We start from the raw sequence: 26,525 nt of genomic DNA on the forward strand, positions 1-26,525 counted from the left end.
CCCTATAGCATCCTTAGGAAGTAGCATCTGCTATTATGCCCATTTCACAGGTGAACAAACTGAGCAACAGAGATTAAGCAATTTTCCCCAAGATCACACAGTGTTTTGGAGGTGGAACCATGATTTAAACCTAGGCCATCTACCAGTAAGAGCATAACAGCTACATCCTACTGCCTCTGTGGACATGGAAAAATAAAATGATGAAGGCTCAACACAGAAGATGGCAATCCATGCTATATTCATGGAGAGGGAAATGTAATTGGCAGCTCCTAGGTCACTTCATCATAAGATCCAACACAAAGCTCAGAAAGATTAAAAAAATAACAAGGAGCTAGTTTTTTTTTTTTTAATATGCAACATTCTCACTGGTGTAAGATGATATTTCACTGTAGTTTTGATTTGCATTACAAGTGATGCTGAACATTTTTTTATATGCCTGTTGGCCATTTGCATTTCCTCTTCAGAGAAGTTCCTTTTTAACACTTCTGCCCATTTTTTGACTGGATTATTTACTTTGTTTTGTTGAGACGCTTCAGCTCTTTGCAGATTTTTGTGATCAGTCCTTTATCATTAGTGTTGGGTGCAAAAATGTTCTCCCAGTCGGTGGGGTTTCTCTTTGTTTTTGTTATTGTCTCTCTTGCTGTGCAGAAGCTCTTTAATTTGATGTAGTCCCAGCTGTTTATCTTTGCCTTCACTATCACTGCTTTGGGTGATGAGTCTTTAAAGATGTTGCTGAGGTATATGTCATGTAGTGTTTAGCCTATATTTCCGTCTATATATTTTATTGTTTCAGGTCTTATGTCTAGTTCTTTAATCCATTTTGGGTTGGTTTTTGTGCATGGTGTGAGGTACTAGTCAAGCTTCATTCTTTTGCATGTAGCAACCCAGTGAGAATGGCACATATTAAAAAAACTAGCTACAACAAATGTTATAGGGCAGCCCCGATATTGAACGGGTTGCCTGGCTGTGGGTCCTCACCTGTGCGGTTAAAAGGGACTTATTAATACTCCACTACAGGCATACACAAAAGGTTAATAAAAGGTTTATTTACAAGGGAAAAGGAAATAAGGAAAATGTACAACTCAGGGAGAAAATAGGGAAATAGGGCCTCCCCGGTGGCACACCGGTTGAGCACTGGGTTGCGAAGCTGCCCGAAGCCTCTGCAGCGCTGGTTCGATCCCTGGAGGAGGGTCCCACATGGTGCGCAGACCTCTCCTGCCGCCCGCTGCTCCCCTCAGCAGTGTACTTCAGTCTGCCTGCTCTGCTCCCCGCTCTGGTTCTGGTGAATTCTCTCACCCTCCCACGCTTCTGACTGTACCCAGTGCTTGTATAAATAAAATAAAAATAAATCTTAAAAAAAAAAAAGTAGTCTTAAAAAAAAAAAAGAAAATAGGAAAATAAAGTCTTTAATGCGTCCTACCCTATCTGCCGACCTAGAAACCCAAAAAGCACTCTCAGAGCTGGCCGGACGCTGCGAGCTGGTGGAGAGCCAAAATGGGGGAACCACCTCCAAAGCCCACTTGTGTCTGGCTTTATACCAACCTGGCTGCTTAACCCCACCCTCAGGTCCCAGCCACCTTCCCTTTGGTGGTGATGGGATTTGGAGTTCCCAGTGTCTTTGGCTTTGGCCTAGGGTGGGGGTGGAGTTCACAAAGCCTGTATGGAATTAGCTATAGGACATCTTTCCCCCCATAGCAAGGATGTGGAGAAAAAAGGAACTCTCCTGACCTGCTGGTGGGAGTGCAAACTGGTCCAACCACTATGAAAGCTGTATGGAGATTCCTCAGCCTGCTAAAGATGGAGCTTCCATATAATCCAGCAATTCCACTCCTAGGTATTTACCCAAAGGACACAGAATCATTAATTCAAAAGGGCACCTGCACCCCTATGTTTATAGCAGCACTATTTACAATAGCTAAGTTTTGGAAACAGCCCAAATGCCCAAAAATAGATGACTGGATCAAGAAGATGTGGTACATATATACCATGGAATATTACTCAGCAATCAAAAAAGATAAACTCATGCAATTTGCAGCAACATGGATGGAGCTGGAAGGGATCATGCTCAGCAAAATAAGCCAGAAAGAAAAAGAAAAATACCAGCTATTCTCACTCATAGCAGGAATTTAGAAAACCTAAATAAGGGACCAGGAAAAAGACTAATTATAATAAAGTAAAAATAAAAATCAATAAGCATCTAATAACCAGAGACCCACTTGGTCAAAATAAGGAGGGTGGGAATTGTATGGGGAATATAACCAAGATGAAAATGCATACATTGCACAAAAATGAAAAATGATGTAAAAATATATTAAATTAAATTAAATTAAAATTAAAAATTGAGAAAAAAAATAAATAACAATGAGATGATTTTTCTGTCAGGTTCTCCTAAGCCCTCAAATAGGCTGAGTTAATATTGAAGCAAGTTATGGAACGGACCAGGAAGGTCAGAACTGGTGAGATATCCAGGCCTACTGAAGGCCGCATGGTTGCTCAGGGCTCTCGTGTGAGACTAAGCTGCCCCAAGAGGTGTTGTGGGGCTGCATTTCACCCACTCACATTTTACCCTCTCTCTCAATATCCCTATAGGGTAGGCATTGTTGTACTTAGTGTTGCCTGGGGGAGGGGGGGAGGGGTGGATTAAGTGGTGTGCTCAGGGTCACACAGCTGGTGAATGACAGCTAGGATTGTAGTTATTTGTTGCTCTCATTTCACTACAAAGGCTTTTCCCAAACCTCCCGCAGGACAAAAATCACCTGCTGTGCTTGTCTAGTTTTTTTTTTTTTTTTTTCCCCAAGCCTCATCCACTGAATCAAAATTTCCAAAGGAGGAGGGCATAAAAATTTGTTTTTATAAATTATCCTCTCAACTTTCAATGAGCCAGCAAGTCTAGGGAACAATTGTGATTCTGTCAGACCCCCTTTTAAAAAATATAAACTCTAACTGGGTTGTACTTTTTTTTTCCCCTCTCAGTTTCCAGAAACCAAAGAATATGTACCCAAACCAACCAAAACACAAATAATTCAATTTAGTATATATGACATGTGGTAACAATTAATGGCCACAGGGTTGTTGGGAAGGAGCAAGATTGGAGAGAAGTCTCAAACCAACCTTTTTAAATCACATGATCTTAGATCTAATCTATAAAATGGAGAAAAAAATGGAGTAATACATGTGGAAGTATTTATGTAAAATGTAAAGATTTTACAATTGAAAGGTACTCATTGGAATCAAAGAACTTAAATACTCTCATGACAATGTTTAACACTAGTCTCTAATCAAAAGCTGTAGTCTCTAATACCCACTCAACACTGCTTTCATTTATTAGGTATGGTATATTCAACATAACAAGCACTGCTCAGGACACTGGGGAGATGGCTTGGTTAAAGACTTATGTGGTGTTTGTATCAAATAAGGGAAGGCACCCAATAAACAAGTTAGCACAGTTATGACAGACTGTAGTAAGTATTTTTGAAAGGAAAGAAACAGAATAATGGGAGCATGGCTAGAATTGGGGGATGGCTGTTCTAAGTTCACATTTGAATCAAGACTTGACAGTAAAAAGGAGACCATCCTCCGATGAAGAGCCAAAAGAACATTCCAAGTGGAATAACATTGCAAAGGTCCTGGGGAAGGAATGACCTCCAAAGAACATGCAGGAGACCTACAAAAAATTATGTGACCCCTAGAAAGAACTGTATGGAACCCTATAAAATCTGTTCAAGTCCAGATTTTACTCTAAGTATAATGGCACATCCTTAGAAGTTTTGAGCAAGAGAATGACTTTATCTAAGTTTTAACACATTACTGACTTCTGAGTGGAAAACAAAATATTGGAGGATAAGAATGATGGTAGATGATGAACTTGGAGGCTTCTCCAGTGGTCCAGATAAGAGACACTGATTGCTTGGACCAGGTAGTGGCAGCATGTGAGGTGATGGGGTGGATGAAAGGAACTGGAGTGGAGCTAAATAGGACTTGTTTATGGTTGCATTGAGGCAAAGAGGGTCACCCTCAGTTTGGCAGCATCTCTCCCAATATCACAAACCCAGGAACTTGAAGACAAGAGATTCTAAGTCCCCTATATACTGGATTCTGAAGTCAAACTCAGGGTCATATTCTGGGCATTCCAAACAGTGGGACTCCATCAAGGCTTGCTAAGCAGTTAAATTAAATTAAAAGGGCAGTAGGAAAGTGACTTCAAAATACATTCAATCATGCATGACTGAAATATAAAAAGGTCTGAAAGAACTGATGGGGGAGCATCTTGCTTAAATAAAACTTCATAAGAAGGAGGGTAAAAAATACCCTTGAAATTCGAGTTAATTAGTTTTTCTGGAATAATGTCATGTTTGTCCAGCCTTTACCTCTCCCCCTAGAAACTGAGGCTGAGGGATGAGGGAGGCCTGGGACAGAGTTCCTAAAAGAAGAAGGGGGTTTGATGGAGACTTGCTGGGCTCCTTGGTCAGGGAAATTCAGGAGAGTGGTCTGAATTTCAGCTTTGCCTCTCATCAGCTTTGCCTCTCTTTGTATCTGTATCTAGGAGTGACGGTGCAAGCCCTTTCCACCGTTCCTGTCATGTTTAGCTACTGGGTGAGTGCGAAACCTTAAAACTATATCTTTGGTGGGAAAAGCCTCATGTTCTACTTCCCTCACAAGTAGACAGATGCCTCCTTATCCTCCCCAAATCTTCTTCCTTTTAGAAATTAGTGGGGTCCCTGCAGTGTTCCTTCCCAAGCATGTATTCTTAGTTATGCCCTGGCCCCAGATCCATACAGTCCAGTACAGCAGCCAGTAAATACATGTTAATATTTCACCTTTATCTCCATCAGAGTTTGCCTATCTGATGACTTATTCCTACAATGCCTTGCTGGGTAATTGGCCAGCCAGTTTATTCTGAGGTGATAATGATTGTGAGATAGGAATGATAATGATGCCTTAATAAGTTACCTCTCTCTGGGAAATATGCAATTAAAAATAGGATTCCTGGAGTTGGAGCTTTTCCCCCTAGTGACTAAATTATAAATGCTAGAAGTTCCGGGCTTGATTTGAGTCTGTGTGGAGAAATTTTTGCACAGAACCGGGGGTGCTCTAAGTACCTGTTCAACCAAGCAAATATCACTCATGTTGTGTTTTAGGAGCAATGCAAATACCACCTGCTCACACATACTTCTCCCACCCCCATAGTTCTAGTCCTTATCTGTTCCTGTGATTATACTCACTATTTAAAATTAAAATGCTCGAAGACCCCAAATGCCTCAGTTGATTAGATTGGGTCCCATTCTCACTGGTCAACTGGGACTTCAGGAAGACTCCCAAATTCCTGGCAGGGGGAGGGTGATGATGTTCAAAGTGGGAAAAAAAAGAAAAAGAAAAAAGAAAGAAGGGCAAGTTAGGGGAATAGAATGCAAACTTCATGTGCACAAATATTTTACTAAGGCCAACTCTAAACATCACTGTCAACAGGAAGGACAGAGAGGACAGGTAGGGGTAGGAGAGATTCACAAACAGGCTGGCACCACAAGACAAGGAGTAAGTGACAAAGAGGTGCCCTGATGGTGTTCTTGGGCAGCATTTTGTGGGGCATGAATAGGTGGGGGCCTAGGTGTACAGCCTATAGGTTTCTATCTGAGTTGGTGGGGAGACCCATTCTTATTCCGTCTCTAGTGCCAAACCACTAATTGTGTCTTCTACTGATAGCCTCAATTTTTCTAATTAACCAGCAATACAATAGAGGGGTGTGTGTGGTGTGTGTGTGTGTGTGATGCTAGACTTTTTGGTTTCCAAAGAGGAGTGCTTATTTCAATCTATGCCTCCATTTTCTGAGGGGTAAAGTTACTGACAGTGACAAATGATTTAGCCCAGGGGAGTTGCTGTTCAGAGTTAATATCTAAAGAGAGAGGTTTTGAACAATGTGGTTTTCTCTTACCTGTCTCCACCAGGCCAAACCTCAGGACACTTTAGATCTGTGCCAGCTTCTCAACAATGACCTAGCTGCCACTGTTGCGAGCCATCCCAGGAGGTTTGTAGGTCTGGGGACATTGCCCATGCAGGCCCCAGAGCTGGCTGTCAAGGAGATGGAGCGCTGTGTGAAGGAGCTGGGCTTTCCTGGGGTCCAGATCGGGTCCCACATCAACGAGTGGGACCTGAATGCAAAGGAACTCTTCCCCGTCTATGCAGTGAGTACACAGGGCACTCAGACTATGTGGAGAGGGCATGGGGTGTGAGGTGCAGCCCGGAAGATGATGGTCCACTTCAAAGGGAGATAGAGAGAGAAAAGTGCTTAATATTAATAACATCTTAGATGAAAGAGCTCCCCAAAAGGAGTGGATTATTCCACAAAAAGGATGCGTGTAAATGTTTCCTATGCCAGCCCTTAGTTAACTCAGTGAAATCACTCTTCTTTCTGTCCCCCTTGCTCTCCTTTCCTTTGGAAGCCAAATATCACCCTCATTATCGACAGTGAGCAAAAGAGCCATGTTAAATATGCAAAAAATATCGTTCAAAACTATAATGTAGTTTCTTTTTTTTCTTTGCAAAAAATGTTTATTAACAACATATTAAATAGACGTGCTTTCTTTTTTTTAATTAATAAATTTTATTTTTATATTCCCCATACAGTTGCAATCCCCCCATTCTGACCCCAATCCCTCCCCTCCCGCCCCACACCCCCCAAAAAGAGTCTCTGGTTCATAGTTTTTGTTGATTTTGATTTTCACTTTCTTATAGTTATTCATTTTCCTGGTCCCTTATTTAAGTTTTCTAGATTCCTGCTATGAGTGAAACCATCCGGTATTTTTCTTTTTCTTTTTGGCTTATTTCACTGAGCATGATCCCTTCCAGCGCCATCCACGTTGCTGCAAATTGCATGTGTTTATCTTTTTTGAATGCTGAGTAATATTCCATGGTATATATGTACCACATCTTCTTGATCCAGTCATCTATTTTTGGGCATTTGGGCTGTTTCCAAAGCTTAGCTATTGTAAACAGTGCTACTATAAACAGAGGGGTGCAGGTGCTCTTTGGAATTGATGTTTCTGTGTCCTTTGGGTAAATACCTAGGAGTGGAATTGCTGGATCCTGTGGAAGCTCTATGTTTAATAGGTCCAGAAATCTCCACACAGCTCTCCATAGTGGTTGGACCAGTTTGCACTCCCACCAACAGTGCAGAAGAGTTCCTTTTTCTCCACACCCTTGCCAACATTTGTTGCTGCTAGTTTTTTTAATATGTGCCATTCTCACTGGTGTAAGATGGTATCTTATGGTAGTTTTGATTTGCATTTCCCTGATTGCAAGTGATGTTGAACATTTTTTCATATGCCTGTTGGCCATTCGCATTTCCTCTTTAGAGAAGTTTCTTTTTAGCTCTTCTGCCCATTTTTTGACTGGATTATTTTCTTTGTTGTTGTTGAGTCTCATCAGCTCTTTGCAGATCTTTGTGATCAGTCCTTTATCATTAGTGTTGTGTGCAAAAATGTTCTCCCAGTTGGTGGGGTTTCTCTTTGGTTTTGTTATTGTCTCTTTTGCTGTGCAGAAGCTCTTTAATTTGATGTAGTCCCAGCTGTTTATCTTTGCCTTCATTATCACTGCTTTGGGTAATATGTCTGTAAAGATGTCTTTGACATGCAAATCACGCAGTGTTTCACCTATATTTCCTTCTATGTATTTTATGGTTCAGGTCTTATGTCTAGTTCTTTAATCCATTTTGAGTTGATTTTTGTGTATGGTGTGAGGTGGTGGTCAAGCTTCATTCTTTTGCATGTAGCGACCCAGTTTTCCCAGCACCATTTATTGAACAAACTTTCTGTGCTCCAATGCATAGTCTTTGCTCCTTTGTCAAAGATTAGTTGACCATAAATCTGTGGGTTTATTTCTGGATTTTCTATTCGATTCCATTGGTCTGTATGTCTGTTCTTGTTCCAATACCATGCAGTTTTGATGATTATGGCTTTGTAGTATAGTTTGAAGTCTGGGCGTGTGATGCCTCCATTCCCTTCTTTTTTTTTCAGGAGAGCTTTGGCTATTCGGGGTTTTTGTGATTCCATATGAATTTCATCAGTAATTGTTCTATTTCTTTGAAGAATGACATTGAAATTTTTATTGGAATAGCATTGAATCTGTATATTGCTTTTGGTAGGATGGCCATTTTAATAATGTTTAATTCTTCCAATCCATGAGCAGGGGATGTCTTTCCATTTCTTTGTGTTTTCTTCTATTTCTTTTAACAGTGTTTTATAGTTTTCTTTGTATAGGTCCTTTACCTCTTTTGTTAGATTTATTCCCAAATATTTGATTTTTTTTGTTTTGATAATAAAAGGGATGGTTTTTTTATTTCTTCTTCTTCAGATTTATTGTTTGTGTATAGGAAGGCTACTGACTTTTGCGTGTTGATTTTGTATCCTGCCACTTTACTGAACTGATTGATGAGTTGAATTAGTTTTTCTGTGGAGTTTTTGGGGTTCTCTATGTATATTATCATATCATCTGCAAATAGTGATAGTTTGGCTTCTTCTTTTCCTATATGGATTCCTTGGATGTCTTTCTCTTGTCTTATTGCTCTGGCTAGGACTTCCAGTATTATATTGAAAAGCAGAGGTGAGAGTGGACATCCTTGTCTTGTTCCAGATCTTAATGGAATTGCTTTCAGTTTTTCACCATTGAGAATGATACTGGCTGTTGGCTTGTCATATATGGCCTTTATGATGTTGAGGTATGTTCCTTGTATCCCAAGAATTTCAAGGGCTTTTATCATGAATGGGTGTTGCACTTTGTCGAAAGCTTTCTCAGCATCTATTGATATTATCATATGGTTTTTATATTTCTTTTTGTTGATGTGTTGGATAATGTTGATTGATTTTCAGATGTTGAACCATCCTTGTGTCCCTGGAATGAATCCTACTTGGTCGTGGTGAATTATCTTATGGATACATTGTTGGATTCTGATAGCTAAAATTTTATTGAGGATTTTTGCATCAGTGTTCATTAGGGAGATTGGCCTGTAGTTTTCCTTTTTTGTGTTGTCCTTGTTCGGTTTTGGTATTAGTGTAATGTTGGCTTCATAGAACGTGTTTGGTATTGTCCCTTCCTTCTCAATTTTTTGGAAGAGTTTGTGAAGGATAGGCACTAATTCATCTCTGAATGTTTGGTAGAATTCATTTATAAATCCATCAGGTCCTGGGCTTTTGTAAAACTATAATGTAGTTTTGAAGATACTGTAGAAAATACAGAAAAATACACATAGGAAAACAAAAATAACCCATAATATCACCACCCAAAGATAACCACTATTATACATTTCACTTAGTTTTTAATTTGCATTTTAATGAAATCAGAATACTATTATGTAAGTGTGATTTTGTATCCTAATTAAGAATTTTCAACCTAAATGAAAATTCTCTTAATGCATGATTTTTGAATGACTATGTAATATATCCCAAAATATGGATGTTTTGATTCCTTTAACCAACCCTTAGTTAAGATACTTTTAAACCATATACCTTGAAAATAGATAATAAAAATATGTTAAAAATGCCACCAAAATGTTTATAAAGTAGGTAGTGAGTATACACATCTTCATTTTACTGTTTACAATTTTCTATATTTGAAATATTGTATAATAAAATGTATTTTTAAAAACTCAGTGCCACCCATTTCTGAATTGCAGTGCTCATAGTCCTATCATTCTCTTTACTAGTCTTCCTCTACCTTCTGTCCTTTCTGTACCTAAACCAGCTTTTCTTAGTGCTGGAATTCTACATGCATAGTTCTTTATTCAATTGCATGTTTAAATTTCTCACTTAACTCCTAGAATTATAATAGTATTGTTTTCTATTATTTTCATCCAAAATTCAAAATCTTCAATAATGAATAAAATAAATGTTGATGGACTCACAAGACACTATAATCACTGATAATTTTTTATTTAATATTTATTTTTTTAAAAGATTTATTTATTTATGCATACAAAAGGTGGGTTACAGACCAGAGATTGTGAGGGGTGAGAGGACTCACCAGAGACAGAGTGGGGAACAGAACAGGCAGACTGACTGAAATACACTGCTGAGGGGAGCAGCGGGCGAGACAGTGTGCAAAGTCTGCTTCGCCATGTGTGTTGCTCCCCAGCCAGCCGGGGATAGAACTCATGCTGCAGAGGCTGCGGATTGCTTCGTAGTGCGGTGCTTAACCCCTTGCCCCACTAGGGAGGCCCCATTTAATATTTATTGAGCTTTAACTACATGCAAAATTTTTTCCATGTTTTTATATATCGTCACCACCCACCAGTCAGGGAATTGCCTGTTAAATTGCCTCCTAATGACCTGAAAGATTTAATGTTCCTCTAAATATTGAACTCCCTGAAGTTTATTGGCTATAGTAACTGAGCTGATGTAGTGAATGTTTCTAGAAACCTTAATGAGCTTTGAGGGAGGATTTATTTATTTGTGCATCCAAGTTATTTTAGCACAGTTTGAGGAAGCCTTAAGCTGCAAGTTGTTTTATTATTCATTGGAATTGGGTTTATGAATTACTAAGGGGCTCAAAAAGCAACCACAGCTGGGTGGGGTACAGATAGATATTTTCATTTGTGTGACTATTTTGATTTATCAATTATTCTACCTAGACTGTTTGGGGACTGCCATGCTCTGAGGGGATTCAGGAGAACATTCCAGCCCCAGTGATGTCCTGGGGTTAACAGTACATTTTTTTGGTTAGCAAGGTTTGCCAGCCTCACAAATCTCTAACTTCGTCAGTGAGCGCTAAAACAAAAGAGAGGAATTGCCATGAACTAAGCTGGCTCTGTGATTTCAAGCTGAGCCTGGAGCTCCAGGCTCAAGTCAGTTTTCAGGCACAAAATGACTTAATTATGAGTATGAGGCAGGCAGAGTGGCAATGGTGCATTCCTGCCTCATTCATAGGCCATAAGACCTAAGACTTGTAAAATTCTTATGGCAGCTTTGTCACGTGTTAAGTTCTCAGTCAATAAGCATTTTCATGATTTTGAGCATATAAGTGACTTATCTGAGTGTTCTCTATGATGCCTCACATCCAGAAAGCGATATTTAAAATTGTTAATTTGAATTGAATAAACTGGCATAGCTACAGAGAATAAAGTTTTATTCTAATAATGAATCAAGTCCCACTAAGAAACCATGAACATGTGCCTTTGGGTTACAGCTCCTGGAACCTGGTCTTTGTCTGTGTTATTTGATTAACCTGATCCTCGTCTGTTAGTTTCCTATTGTTGAAAACCTAATCAACTGGGGTGCTGTCTCTCATGGTAGGGGGAGGGGAGGTTAAATGTGAGCTCGGGTAAAGCACCTGTACTTAAAGGTCCTGAAATCTGAGCTAGGAAACTTCCCAGTCTAGTCAATACCCTGCTAACAAAACCCTGGCCAGGTGATTGACCCCATAATATCAGACCCCTACTGCTCTCTAGTGTGGAGTGTGGCCCAGGTGAGTTGTTGCCCCTCCCCTATTATGTGGACCCAATAATGTTCCTCACCTGAAACCAGTTTCAAAATTTGTTTGGGACTAATTGGTGAAAGTCAAATAACTACCTTCAGATTCAGTAACATCTGTCAAGTCCAAATGATAGTCTTTCCAGATTGCCTCTATTATCAGAAATCAATTAGCTCCTCTCCCTCCAAAGGTTTATATTTCTTCTGCTCCTCAGAACTTAGTAAACTAGAAGTCCATTCTCCAATTTACCCTTTGCCTGCCACTTCTGGAAACCCCTATTGTCCCGAATTGTTTCTCCATTTTAAAAATGCTTTCACACAAGTCACATGGCCATAGCATGGTTATCTCAAATATTTATATATAAAGGTAGGATGAATCACTTCAGCACCCCAATATATTTGGAAAAGGAATGCTCTAAGGGTTTGTAAACACTCATGTTCAATGCCTGTTGAGGGGACATTTTCTTTGAGGGGACTTATTTTAATTCAATATCTTGTTGAATAGAGGTCATTCCTTCCACGGGTATTTCCACTTCTCTGAAAAGCCCTGAAGTAGGTTTGCCTGTGACATTTGTCTCAGGACCTGCCGGCTGAGGCGCTGAGAGTGCTTTCCTTTCCAAAGTCATCTCATTCACATCAGACTGTTCAGGGACCCAGCTGGGCTCCTGAGGTTTGTGAGAGCCTGCAGACCCAGAAATTCCTACCCACTCCCACTCTGAGTATACAAATGACATGGGTCAGGCCATTCTGCTCCAGCCCAGCCCTACCTCCCTGACACCCAGATTATCACTTCTTCACTTTCCACATCCTCAGGTTTCAAAGTGGGAGTTGGAAGGAACACTCCAGCCCTGAACTCAAGGATGCAATCTGAGGAGTCCCTCCAAATGAGCAGACCAAGTGGGAACCAACAGGGAAACTTTTCCTGTATTTGAGGGGTGGGATCAGTCCTTGAGCATTTTGCTTTTAATCAAAATATTTGAATGATGGATGTTTCCTGTGACTTGTTATGCCAAACCATATATTAAATTCATCAACTTCAATGGTAAATCCATCAACCCCCTTGTTAATTCTAAGTGTTCTTTTAACTTCCTAAGCAGGATATTTTCTCAATGATTCTTTTACATAGATCAGAAAACAATTTCAAAAATATTTCAGTTTGCATATTCAGATCAATATAGACCCAGAGAAAAGCAATTTCTGTAAGTAGTACCCTGCATTTGCTGACTCAATAAATAACCTTCCCTCTCTCCATGCTTCTTTGAAGGCGGCTGAAAAACTGAACTGTTCCCTATTTGTGCATCCCTGGGACATGAAGATGGATGGACGGATGGCCAAATACTGGCTCCCTTGGCTCGTAGGTGCATGTCAGTATGGAATCTAGAAAAGAGGAGAATGTCTTGTTTTTTCCCAATATCTATGGAACCCTATTATGTCAAGACAGAAAGTATGAGCAATTAACAGGATTGTGAGTTAGTGAATTCTTACTCAGATAAGTGCTGTATGTATTACCTCATTTAATATTAATCAGAGTCACATAAAACTTTATGAGGCTGACATAATAACCATTTTAAATATGGAGAAACTGAGCCTCAGCCTGGTTAGGTAACTTATCCAACTCACACAGTAAGTGAAAATGGAATTTACACAGATCAGACTGACTCTCAGGCCACCTCACTATATAGATTACCAAAAAGGCTCCAAAGATAAGTAGCCATACCTGTCTAATAGATTTTTGAGAAGGCAATAATAGCATCACTCTTACAAATAAAAACTCTGGAGTCATGAATAAAAGGCAAACATCCATCACCCCAAGGATCAAGGCCCTAGACCAGGGCCTCCCTGGCAGCTCAAGGGGTTAAGATTCACCCTATGGGCCTCCCCTGGTGGCACAGGTGGTTGAGTGCTGTGCTGTGAAGCTGTCCGCAGCCTCTGCTGCGCCAGTTTGATCCCGGCCTACCGGTGAGGGTCCCACATGGCACAGCAGACCTCTCTTGCCTCACCCACTGCTCCCCTCAGCAGCATATTTCATCAGTCTGCCTGTTCTGTTCCCTGCTCTGTCTCTGGTGAGTCCTCACACCCTCCTGCGCATCTGGCCTGTGCCCCAGTTCTTGTATAAAATAAATAAATAAATCTTTTAAAAAAAAAAAGATTCACCCTATGAAGATGTCTGCAGCCACTGCAGCATGAGTTGGATCCCCGGCCAGGGAGCTACCCACATGGTGCAGCAGACCTCTCCTGACTCGCCCTCTCTGCTCCCCATTCTGTCTCTGTTGAATCCTCTCACCCCCCACACCTCTGGCCTGTACCCCAGTTCTTGTATGCATAAATAAATAAATCTTTTTTTAAGAAGACCCTAGACTGTAGATAAACCAGATTTTCAATTATCTTCTCTCTTTTGCTCTTTGCCTCTTACACTATTCATTCATGGTTCTATGTGAAAGTAAGGGAAAAAAGGAGAAACTTCTTTTTGGCTAATCCAATCTCTCATTATTACCCCTGATAAGAAGGATAAATAGAGACAAAACTACAATTTTGCAGCCACAAGCGCAAAATGAAGTTCATCTGCAAATCAATGAAAATTGGGGTCCCCAGATGAGCTGGATTTTTCTCTAGCGACCATTATTCAGTTAATACAAGCAATTATGAAGCAATCACCATAAAGAATTAAATGAGCAATCTATTGAAAATCAGAAACTGAATTTAGTTTATTTCACTGTATAACCTAGGGCAAGTCATTTTACCTCCTTGGGTCCCATTCCTCACCTATAAAATAAGACAGCTGGTCTGGAGTTGTTCTGCTGTGATATTTTATGCTTACTTGGTTGTTTGGAGACTGATGTATTTATTAAGAAAGTAATTTCCTATCCATCCCTCACCCAATTTTTGAGCAACAGTTAGTAGAAAGATAACCAAAGAGGTCCCAATGCCATCCAGCTTCAAAAAACATCTCATCCTGATTCCAGAACACTTTGACAATTCCCGCCAACCTATTTACTTCGCAACTTTTGCATGAGAACCAGAGGAAAGCATTTGCCTAAAGGGTTCATTTCACCATCATCTATCCAACCCATATATATTGATATCATTATTTGCAAGACTCCATGACAGCCTTGCATGATGAGCAATGCTCTCCCCATTTTAGAAGTCAAGAAGCACAGGTTTATAAGTTATTAAACAATTTGTCAAAGGCCAGAAAACAAAAAAATTGGATAAGTTAAGATGCAGTCCAGACTCATTATACTCCATTTCACTCACTGCAACTAAAATTGAAGCTGGAAGAATCAGAACAAAGGCCAGGCCCTCTGACTCCTTACTGTTTAGGCCACTAGGTGATTCTATCTGAAAGTGATAAATAGGAAGGTTCGTATGATTGATTGTGAAAGTAATGGACTGTATACTATCAAGCATGCTGGCATACAGACACCTCACATTTTTCAGCACTGACAACTATAGCAAGCTGCCATTCCCAAACCATTAGCATTTATGTGCTTTTAAACACTGCACTCTATTTCCTCTTTCAGGAATGCCAGCAGAGACCACCATAGCCATTTGCTCCATGATCATGGGTGGAGTGTTTGAGAAGTTTCCTAAACTGAAAGTATGTTTTGCACATGGAGGTAAGTAAGATCTGTATCTGTATTGATCAGCTGAGTCTGCATAACAAAATACCATAAACTTGGTGGCTTAAGCAACAGAAACTTATTTTTTCACAGTTCTACAGGCTGGAAACCCACAATGACAGTGTCAGCAGGGTTGGGTTCTGGTGAGACTTTTCTTTATGAATAATGGTAGGCCACCTTCTCATCATGCCTGCAGGGCCAAGGGAGACAATGCAAACATGTGCTTGGTGTCTCTTCTTCTGATAAGAGCACCAGCCCCATTGGAGTAGAGTCCTACCTTATGACCTCCTTTATCACCTCCTTAATTACCTTCTTTGAAATCCTATCTCCAAATACAGACACATTATGGATTAGGGCTTTAACATATAAATTTTGGAGGAAAACTGTTCAAGCCACAGCAACCTTGTATTTTTCTAGCTACATAGTGTATAATGCAGACAAGTTTAGTTTTGTTGGCACCATTTTTAATTTATTTTGTTTTTGTTTTTGTTTTTTTAAAAGATTTATTTATACAAGCACTGGGTACAGTCAGAAGCGAGGGAGGGTGAGAGAATTCACCAGAGCCACAGCGGGGAACAGAATAAGCAGACTGAAGAAATACACTGCTGAGGGGAGCAGCGGGCGTGGCAGGAGAGGTCTGCGCGCCATGTGGGACCCTTGCCGGTGGCTGGGGATCGAACCAGCACTGTACAGGCTGCGGGCAGCTTCGCAGCCCAGAACTCAACTGCTGAACCACCAGGGAGGCCCTTTTAATTTATTTTGTTTTGAATTTAAATTCTTCTGGTCAGACCACAAGGTCTCCAGTTTGCAATTTACTATTATTTACAAATAGGCCTATTTCATTCATTTGTATTTTCTCCTTGGTCCCTGTAGATAGAGTTTGTAACTATTGGACACACAGACCTATACACAATATCAAATTTTTTTTTTTATAAATTTTATTGTTATATTCCCCATACAATTGCAGCCCCCCCATTCTGACCCCAATCCCTCCCCTCCCGCCCCCGCCCCCCTAAAAGTGTCTCTGGTTCATAGTTTTTTGTTGATTTTGATTTTCACTTTCTTATATTCATTTTCCTGGTCCATTATTTAAGTTTTCTAGATTCCTGCTATGAGTGAGACCATCCGGTATTTTTCTTTTTCTTTTTGGCTTATTTCGCTGAGCATGATCCCTTCCAGCGCCATCCATGTTGCTGCAAATTGCATGTGTTTATCTTTTTTGAATGCTGAGTAATATTCCATGGTATATATGTACCACATCTTCTTGATCCAGTCATCTATTTTTGGGCATTTGGGTTGTTTCCAAAGCTTAGCTATTGTAAACAGTGCTGCTATAAACATAGGGGGGCAGGTGTTCTTTGGAATTGATGTTTCTGTGTCCTTTGGGTAAATACCTAGGAGTGGAATTGCTGGATCATATGGAAGCTCTATGTTTAGTAGGTCCAGAAATCTCCATACAGCTTTCCACAGTGGTTGGACCAGTTTGCACTCCCACCAACAGTGCAGAAGAGTTCCTTTTTCTCCACACCCTCGCCAACATTTGTTGTTGCTAGTTTTTTTAATATGTGCCATTCTCACTGGTGTAAGATGGTATCTCATGGTAGTTTTGATTTGCATTTCCCTGCTTACAAGTGATGTTGAACATTTTTTCATATGCCTGTTGGCCATTTGCATTTCCTCTTCAGAGAAGTTTCTTTTTAGCTCTTCTGCCCATTTTTTTTGACTGGATTATTTTCTTTGTTGTTGTTGAGTCTCATCAGCTCTTTGCAGATTTTTGTGATCAGTCCTTTATCATTAGTGTTGGGTGCAAAAATGTTCTCCCAGTCGGTGGGGTTTCTCTTTGTTTTTGTTATTGTCTCTTTTGCTGTGCAAAAGCTCTTTAATTTGATGTAGTCCCAGCTGTTTATCTTTGCCTTCACTATCACTGCTTTGGGTGATGTGTCTGTAAAGATGTCTTTGATGTGCAAATCACGTAGTGTTTCACCTATATTTCCTTCTATATATTTTATGGTTTCAGGTCTTATGTCTAGTTCTTTAATCCATTTTGAGGTGATTTTTGTGTATGGTGTGAGGTAGTGGTCAAGCTTCATTCTTTTGCATGTAGCGACCCAGTTTTCCCAGCACCATTTATTGAACAAACTTTCTTTGCTCCAATGCATATTCTTTGCTCCTTTGTCAAAGATTAGTTGACCATAAATCTGTGGGTTTATTTCTGGATTTTCTATTCAATTCCATTGGTCTGTATGTCTGTTCTTGTTCCAATACCATGCAGTTTTGATGATTATGGCTTTGTAGTATAGTTTGAAGTCTGGGAGTGTGATGCCTCCATTCCCTTCTTTTTTTTTCAGGAGAGCTTTGGCTATTCGGGGTTTTTTGTGATTCCATATGAATTTCATCAATAATTGTTCTATTTCTTTGAAGAATGACATTGAAATTTTTATTGGAATAGCATTGAATCTGTATATTGCTTTTGGAAGGATGGCCATTTTAATAATGTTTAATTCTTCCAATCCATGAGCAGGGGATGTCTCTCCATTTCTTTGTGTCTTCTTCTATTTCTTTTAACAGTGTTTTATAGTTTTCTTTGTATAGGTCCTTTACCTCTTTTGTTAGATTTATTCCCAAATATTTGATTTTTTTTGTTTTGATAATAAAAGGGATGGTTTTTTTGATTTCTTCTTCTTCAGATTTATTGTTTGTGTATAGGAAGGCTACTGACTTTTGCGTGTTGATTTTGTATCCTGCCACTTTACTGAACTGATTGATGAGTTGAATTAGCTTTTCTGTGGAGTTTTTGGGGTTCTCTATGTATAATATCATATCGTCTGCAAATAGTGATAGTTTGACTTCTTCTTTTCCTATTTGGATTCCTTGGATGTCTTTCTCTTGTCTTATTGCCCTGGCTAGGACTTCCAGTATTATATTGAAAAGCAGTGGTGAGAGTGGACATCCTTGTCTTGTTCCAGATCTTAATGGAATTGCTTTCAGCTTTTCACCATTGAGAATGATACTGGCTGTTGGCTTGTCATAGATGGCCTTTATGATGTTGAGGTATGTTCCTTGTATCCCAAGAATTTCAAGAGCCTTTATCATGAATGGGTGTTGCACTTTGTCGAAAGCTTTCTCAGCATCTATTGATATTATCATATGGTTTTTATATTTCTTTTTGTTGATGTGTTGGATAACGTTGATTGATTTTCGGATGTTAAACCATCCTTGTGCCCCTGGAATGAATCCTACTTGGTCGTGGTGAATTATCTTATGGATACATTGTTGGATTCTGATAGCTAAAATTTTATTGAGGATTTTTGCATCAGTGTTCATTAGGGAGATTGGCCTGTAGTTTTCCTTTTTTGTGTTGTCCTTGTTCGGTTTTGGTATTAGTGTAATGTTGGCTTCATAAAACGTGTTTGGTATTGTCCCTTCCTTCTCAATTTTTTGGAAGAGTTTGTGAAGGATTGGCACTAATTCGTCTCTGAATGTTTGGTAGAATTCATTTGTAAATCCATCAGGTCCTGGGCTTTTGTTTTTGGGGAGGTTTTTGATTACCATTTCAATTTCGCTAATTGTAATTGGTCTGTTTAGGTGTTCTATTTCTTCTTTATCTAGCTTTGGGTGATTGTAGAGTTGTAGGAATTTGTCCATCTCCTCTAGATTGTTAAACTTCTTTCCATATAACTGTTCATAGTAGTTACTGATTATTCTTTTGATTTCTGCTGTGTCCGTTGTGATTTCTCCTCTTTCATTGATGATCCTGTTTATTTGTGCTTTCTCCCTTTTTTCCTTTGTGAGCCTGGCTAGGGGTTTGTCTATTTTATTGATTTTTTCAAAGAACCAGCTCTTGGTTTCATTGATCTTTTGGATTGTTTTTTTAGTTTCAATTTCATTTATTTCTGCTTTGGTTTTTATTATTTCTTTTCTTCTACTGGTTTTGGGGTTTTCTTGTTGTTCTTTTTCTAGATCTTTGAGCTTCGAGATTAGGTTGTTTCTTTGCGTTCTTTCTTGTTTCTTGATGTGAGCTTCTATTGCTATATATTTTCCTCTTATTACTGCTTTTGCTGCATCCCATACATTTAGGATATTGGTGTCCTCCTTGTCGTTCAATTCAAAAAATTTTTTAATTTCTTCTTTGATCTCCTCATTAGTCCAGTGGTCTTCCAGTAGTGTGGTTTTTAGTCTCCATGAGGTAGGAAAGTTCCTTGCCTTCTTTTTATGGTTTATTTCTAGTTTGATACCTTCATGGTCAGAAAAGATGGTTGATATGATTTCAATCTTGGTGTATCTGTTGATGTTTGTCTTGTGCCCCAGTATGTGATCGATCCTGGAGAATGATCCGTGTGCGCTTGAGAAAAATGTGTACTCCGTTTTTTTGGGGTTTAGTGTTCTATAGATGTCTGTTAAGCCCAATTGCTCTAGGTCCTTATTTAGAGCTTTGGTTTCTTTACTTATTTTTTGTCTTGTTGATCTATCCATTGTTGATAGTGGTGTGTTGAAGTCTCCCACTACGTATGTGTTTTCTCTGATGTCTGTTTTCAGAGAGGACAACAGTTGTCTGATATATTTTGGTGCTCCTTCGTTTGGTGAGTATATGTTAATGAGTGTTATTTCTTCTTGAAGTATTGTCCCCTTGATCATAATGTAGTGACCATTGGGGTCTCTTTTTATCTTTTTGAGTTTGAAATCTGTTTTATCTGATATAAGTATAGCTGTTCCTGCTTTCTTTTTTGGTCCATTTGCTTGTAGGATTGTTTTCCATCCTTTAACTTTGAGCCTATTTTTATCTTTTGTAGCTAAATGTGTTTCCTCGAGACAGCAAAAGGTTGGGTTTTGTTTCTTAATCCAGGCTGCAACTCTGTGTCTTTTTATTGAAGAGTTTAGTCCATTTACATTTAGAGTTAATATTGATATGTTAACATCTGTATTTGCCATTGTGTTTGTCTTTCCTTTGATTATATTTATTTATTCTTTTAATAACTTTTTTTTTTTTGGCCTTCTTTCATTGTTATTCGTCCCTCTGAGGTTCTGGCTTTAGGACTCCTTGTAGTATTTTTTGGAGTGGGGGTTTAGTTGCAATGAAATTCCGGAGTTTCTGTTTGTCTGGGAAGGTCCATATTCTTTCTTCAAAGAGGAAGGAGAGCTTTGCGGGATAGAGTATTCTTGGTTGGCATCTGTTTTCTTGGAGTCTGTTGACTATGTCCCTCCACTCTCTCCTTGCCCGTAGTGTTTCTTCGGAGAAGTCTGATGTCAGCCTGATTGGTTTTCCTTTGAATGTTATCTGTTTCTTCCTTCTTGCCAGCTTCATTATTTTTTCCTTGTCCTGGATTCTTGGGAGCTTTACTATTATGTGTCTTGCTGTATTTTTCCTTTCGTCGTGGAAGTTTGGTGTTCTTCTTGCTTCTTGTATATCAATTTTCAGCTCCTTCTTCACATTTGGGAAGTTCTCTTCAATTATCTCTTTGAATATTTTCTCTGTTCCTACATCTCTCTCCTCTCCTTCTGGTATTCCTATAACTCTTATATTTCCTTTCCTCATGGAGTCAGATAGTTCCCGAAGTCTTTCCTCGTTCTTTTTCCTTCGTACTTCTCTTTCCTTTTCTGTTTTGGTTCTTTTTATTTCTGTGTCTTCAAGATTACTTATTCGTTCTTCCATTTCATCTATTCTACTTTCATTGCTTTTCCCAGAATTCTTTAGTTCTTCCATTAATTCTTTGATCTCCTACATTTCTTTTACTTCCCTCTTTAGGGACTCAATTTCTTTCTTCTGACCATTGTTTTCCCTCTCTAGGGACTCAATTGCATTCTTCTGATCGTTGATTATTTTTCCCTTATCATTGTTTTCCTTTATGACTTCTGTAAGTTTTTTAATCACGGCAATTTTAAATTCTCTTTCTGGAAGGCTCAGAAATTCTTCCAAGTTATTGTCGTTGCAATCTGGGGGCTGGTTTTCTTTTTGTGGTGTGCTTTTTCTCTGGAGAGTTGCTAGGTTGCGTGTGGTTCTTCTCCTCCCTACTGTCAGTTTTCTAATTTGCCGTATGCCTTGGGACACTGTGTTGTTGGGACTGGCCGGCATCTTGGGTGGGCTTCTCTGTTCCCCTCTGGTTCCTCCAGGAGTCATCTGTCAGTTTCAAGCAGTCTTTACTGGAGAAAGGTCCCTGTTCTAAAATGCCGATGTGGGGACACACTCCCCTGTGCGCCTGGTCTGCCCCGGCGGTGGGTTCCTGCTCCCCCTCTGGGCTTGGACTGCAGGCCAGAGGGGGTCTGGTGTGGGCGAACTTCCCCCGCTCACCTCTGGCTCCTGAGGAAGCCTTCTGCAGGTAGTCTTTACTGAAGAAATGTCCCTGTTCTAAAATGGTGATGTGGGACACACTCCCTGCGCGTCTGGTCTCAGGCACACTCTTCTGCGCGCCTGGACTGCCCCGGCTCTGGGTGCTCGCTCTCCCTGTGGGCTCAGACTACTTGTTCGGAAGGGGCCCAGTGTGGGCTAACTCCCCAGCTGGCCACTAGCTCCTTCAGGAGCCTCTGCTGGCTTCAAGTCGCTAAGTGGCGCCAGAGATCTCTCCTAGAGCCCTTGGGGAGCTGATTTTCCACCCCGTGGGACAGGGAGCAGAGCGGGGATGGTAGGGTACACCTCAACGGCTTTGGGGTGCTGTGTCTGCCTTGTGCCCCACCGTCGTGGGGAACCCACGCCCCTAATTTCGTGCCCCGGGTCTCAGTTCCAAAGCCCTCAGTTCCAGGACGCGGGCTGTAGCCCAGATCAGTGGCGCGGGAATGGCGCCTTTTGAATCCCGCTTCCCTGCCTGGGCGCCTTGTTCCTGCTCACTCAGGGAGGGCCTCCGCGGTCTCCCCGCAAGCCTAGGTCGCAGGCGCGGGGACCTGGGCAGCTGCGATTCGATCTGGATCAGCGCGCCGCTTTCTGAGCAAGCTTACCGGGTGGCCGGGGCTGTGTGCTGGTGCTGGTCTCCTCCTGGGGGGCGGGGCTCTCTTTAATGGCGCCTGGAGCTCACCTCCGCGGCGGATCCTGCAGGGTTCTCCACAGCTCCCGTTCACGGGGTGTGGTGGCTGAAATAGTTCCTTTCCACTCACAGTCCCACTTGCTGCGTCCGTTTTTCTTGTTGGCCGTTTTGGTTTGTTTCCCTCGTCTCTGCCGGTCGGAGAGTGCAGACTTTGTGGGCGGGGGAGAGGAGCAGGGTTCTGCGCTTCCCTCCCTTCTGGTCCTCTTTTATGGCAACTTTCTTCTTCGGGCAGTTTGCTGGAGTCGTCCGTTTATCTTCCGTGTCCCAGTTCTCACTGGGACCTGCCGCTTTTCCTCCCTATTAACTTTTTTTAATGGGAGATCTTACTCGCAGCGTCTCCTCGCCGCCATGTTGCTCCCTACACAATATCAAATTATACATGCTATTTTCTAATGTGCTTTTCCTTCTCAATAGCATATACAGACATCTTTCCACATCCACAAGTATAGAGCTCTGTCATTTTTGATGGTATCATACATGGCATTACATTTTATGATTATGTCATCATTATTTAATTGTTTCCCAACTGATAGGTTACCTCTGTATTTTGCAATTATAACCACATTAATTTGAAAAGCTTGACAACATATCTGTACACCATTATGCTTTCTCTTTACAAGAAATTCCTCATGTCTAAATTCTAGACAAGTTAATGGCATATCTGATGGGTCATTTCCCAGCAATGGAACACAAAAGGTTTTTTGTAAATACTGTTAACCACAAGGCTATAGTAACTTCCTTTTGCATACAACATGAGAGGTGAAAAGACTCTTTCAGACACTGGCTTCTCAGTAGTCAGTTTTACTTACAGGTGGTGCCTTCCCCTTCACCATTGGAAGAATCTCCCATGGATTCAGCATGCGCCCAGATCTGTGCGCCCAAGACAATTCCACCAACCCAAGGAAATACCTAGGTTCCTTTTACACAGACTCCTTGGTTCATGATCCTCTGGCCCTCAAGCTGTTAACAGATGTCATAGGAAAGGTAAGCTATATCTACCATTTGGATGGCTTCTGGGGAGCTGAATGCAGGACCAGAAAGCAGTTACTTGGCCTCTCTCCAAAACGGGATGGAAGAAAAAGCATAGGAATAAAGGAGGACAATGAAGTTGGGATTTGGTTTGCTTGCATAGGGAACTCTCTCCAGAATCTCCTTCAACAGATTGTGTATCACCAGAAAAACATATATGCCAGGAAAATTCCAATAATACACATAGGTGAATAGTTCCCCCAGATCAGGTCCTCTTTTGTAGGATCATCTGTGCATCCATCCAAAAATGACATATCATGATGTGGTTAGCAGTAACAAGCCACCAGTTTTGAAATCAAATTGGCCTGTGTTAAAATCCTAGCTCTACCTCTTAATAACTGGGTAAATTATAAACCCAACTGTCCTCATTCACTAAAGGAACATTAAGGTTGGGGAAGAGGGAGGGTGTGCACCAGAGAAGGCAGCAGGGAAAGATGATAAAAATTATTCCTGAAAAATATGATATATGTTTTGAAAATGATTTTCTCATTTGATTAAAAAAAAAAAAGACTAGCACAGTGGGACTTTTAAGTCCCACAAGAAAAAGCCTTTCCTCTATTGTATTCCTCTAGCAGTTCCTCTTGTTGGTGGCCTCTCCATCTTTACATATTTTTTGAAAATACTAACTCAACAAGTTAAGACAATTTTTAGGGCAAGGGCCAGTCAGATTTAGTGAAAGTTCTGAAATATTTAGTATTTCAATTCCATTTTATTATTTACAGGTGCCTATAGAAATTTCCAAATTTTCCTTAGGAAAAATTTCTTTAGGGTTTTCTAAAAGAATATGGACATATTCAAAGAGCTGCAGTATGCTACTTAGATTGAGAATAAACTCTTAGGCTTTTGAAATCTTGCTTAATAGAAAAATAGGGCTATCACTGAAAGTTGCAGGTAGTGTTCTATCTCCAGAATGAGAACTCTATCTGACTTTAAAATTGACTCTCTCTCTCTCTGGTTTGAGAAATTCACTAGTAGATAAATGTAAGCATTTTGGTTTGGTAATAAATTGTGTATAATTTAGCTGTGTTTGATTCTAGATTTTGTGTTCAATCTTGCCAAAATAGGTGCTTAGCAGCTGATTGTGGCTGTTGTTATTGGTTAGGACAAAGACTGATAGGAAAGTATGTAAGTAGCAAACCTAGAAAGAAGCTGAAAGAAACTGTGAGTTCTGGATGTTTAGCAAGGGAGCGTGGAAGTGGGAAAGTAGCGTGGAAATGGGGAAAGGGTCATTGTCATTACCTCCCATCAAACCCGTACTGGTACTCTTGGCAATGGCAACATCAGGAGAAAATACCCTTAGCAAACACAATATCCACTTTATGGAGGATACCACCAGCAGTGAGCAACACTATCAACAATCTTCAAAGGGCATCATCAGCCAGGAGGTCAGAACAAAAGAGGACAAATATGCAAATAATTTGTGATAATCAGTGGATAGACTAGTGAGGAACTGTAAGTACACCCTTTCTAGAGAGCCCCAGAAAAACCACTAACTTTGGAAATTTAGTGGTGCTGAGATCTTACATTCCAACTGGGAAGACTTGAGTCATTATAAGTTGGGTATAAAAAGCAAATATGACCTTATTTTATGTGACTTCATAGGCTGGTGAATCCGGGACATAATAAGTAGTAAATATTAACAATTTAGGATTCTCTAAAATATTAATGTTTTTTTCATTCTAGCTATATTTACATTAGCAAATTCTCTTTCAAAACCCTCCCCAAACTAGCAATAGCTAAGTAGATTCCCAGCATGATGGCCAGGCAAGAGAGCAGCCTGTCCAGATTAGAACACATGGACAGAATGCTGTGGAGGGAGAGTGGCAGAACAGAAAAAATTGTAATGGACAGATTATTTGATATGTTTGAGAAGTTGAAACAATTATTATCAGGCAGTCAATAGATCTGTTGTACATTGGAAACAAGCAATATAATCATAGAAAATTAATTAAATGAACAAAAAGGATATATTTAACTCCAAGAAAATGGACATTCATATGAGGCAGATAATAATTGCACATTATTCAACTCAGCAATGAACAATATATATCATCATAATAGTGTAAGTACTAAGTATTGATTTAACTAAAAATTATAATTCTAGTGGGAAAATGAAGTACAAAATTTAGGATAAGAAGAATTCTCAAGGATCATAATGGAAGTCAGTAAATGCTCTCTAAAGCAAATAAATGAAAAAATGATAGTATAGGCTTATTATCTGGAATTATTAAAGTAATTATCAGAAGATGTAAGTGAAAAAGGTAAAAATGGCTTCCTTGGGGGGTCAAGAATTGGGTAAGTGAGCACAGGCCTGCTTTTGATAAGAAAATATTTAGTAATATTAATAAGTACTAAATTTATGAAGCAATTATATGCTATATCACATATATTACACTATACTATATATATAGTATAAATAGTGTAATACTATACTATACTATGTATTAAACAGCATATATAATACTATGTATTCTATATTTCATAGGATGATATGAATATTACATAGTCATAATATAGTATAATATAGAATAGTATAACACTAATTTATTAAGTAATATTAATATTAATATAGTAATATTTGATTGTCTATGTATAGAAATTACTACAATAAATCAAAATTTTAAATACCTTAAGAATAAATAGATGTATGTCAGATAAATAGCAAAACCATTTATTGAGCACCTATTACTAAAACTGTGCTAAACAGAGTACTTAAATTATATATCTTTACTCCTTTTGTGAAAATTTCTTTGCTTTTAATCAATGTCTACTCAGTTTTAAAGACAGATGCTAAAAATGCTAGTTGTATGATGTCGGTTTATCAATGTGAAAAATAAGAAAAAAGAAAAATCTTACTGCCTTTTTATATTAACATGCTCATAGAAAAAAATATGAAATCCTGCCATTTGCAACAACATGGAAAGTACTAGAGGGTATTATGCTAAGTGAAATAAGTCAGACAGAGAAAGGCAAACCTTATATGATTCCACTGATGTGGAAGATCAGGAAACAAAACTACTAAACAAACAAAAACAAACTTATAGATTATAAGAATTAAAGACAGGGAAAGGGGAGAGTAAATTTGGTAAAAGGGGTCAACTCTATGGTGAAGGATAGAAACTAGACTTTTGGTTGTGAACATTAAGCAATAGTAATTAAAACATCCATCAAAAAACTATTAGAAACAATAAAGCAGTACAATAAAATGGTAGGCTACAACATCATACACAAAAATTAGTTATGTCCTTATATGCAAACAATGAATTAGAAAAGAAAGGAAATAATTCCATTTATTGTCATGTCAAAAGGAATTAAATCCCTAACAAAGGAATTAAATAAACTTAACAAAGGAGGTGTAGGATCTGTATAATGAAACCAATAAATCATTACTAAAAGAAATAGAAGAC

At 39.5% G+C, this 26,525-nt stretch overlaps 1 protein-coding gene across 1 annotated transcript in view; it reads left to right on the top strand.

Annotated features, from left to right (window-relative positions):
* ACMSD (aminocarboxymuconate semialdehyde decarboxylase) overlaps positions 1 to 26,525 on the top strand; it is a gene marked incomplete at its 3' end in the record, with an annotated part of 77,613 nt that overhangs the window by 19,826 nt on the left and 31,262 nt on the right. Inside the window, exons 4-8 of the mRNA XM_084245713.1 lie at positions 4,544 to 4,593; positions 5,943 to 6,179; positions 12,721 to 12,814; positions 14,978 to 15,073; positions 22,901 to 23,073. Coding sequence (XP_084101839.1) covers positions 4,544 to 4,593; positions 5,943 to 6,179; positions 12,721 to 12,814; positions 14,978 to 15,073; positions 22,901 to 23,073 — 650 coding nt within the window. The remainder of the gene's footprint in view (positions 1 to 4,543; positions 4,594 to 5,942; positions 6,180 to 12,720; positions 12,815 to 14,977; positions 15,074 to 22,900; positions 23,074 to 26,525) is intronic.

This window comes from Talpa europaea (assembly GCF_964194135.1).
Source record: "Talpa europaea genome assembly, chromosome: 1".
NCBI classification, from domain to species: Eukaryota; Metazoa; Chordata; class Mammalia; order Eulipotyphla; family Talpidae; genus Talpa; species Talpa europaea.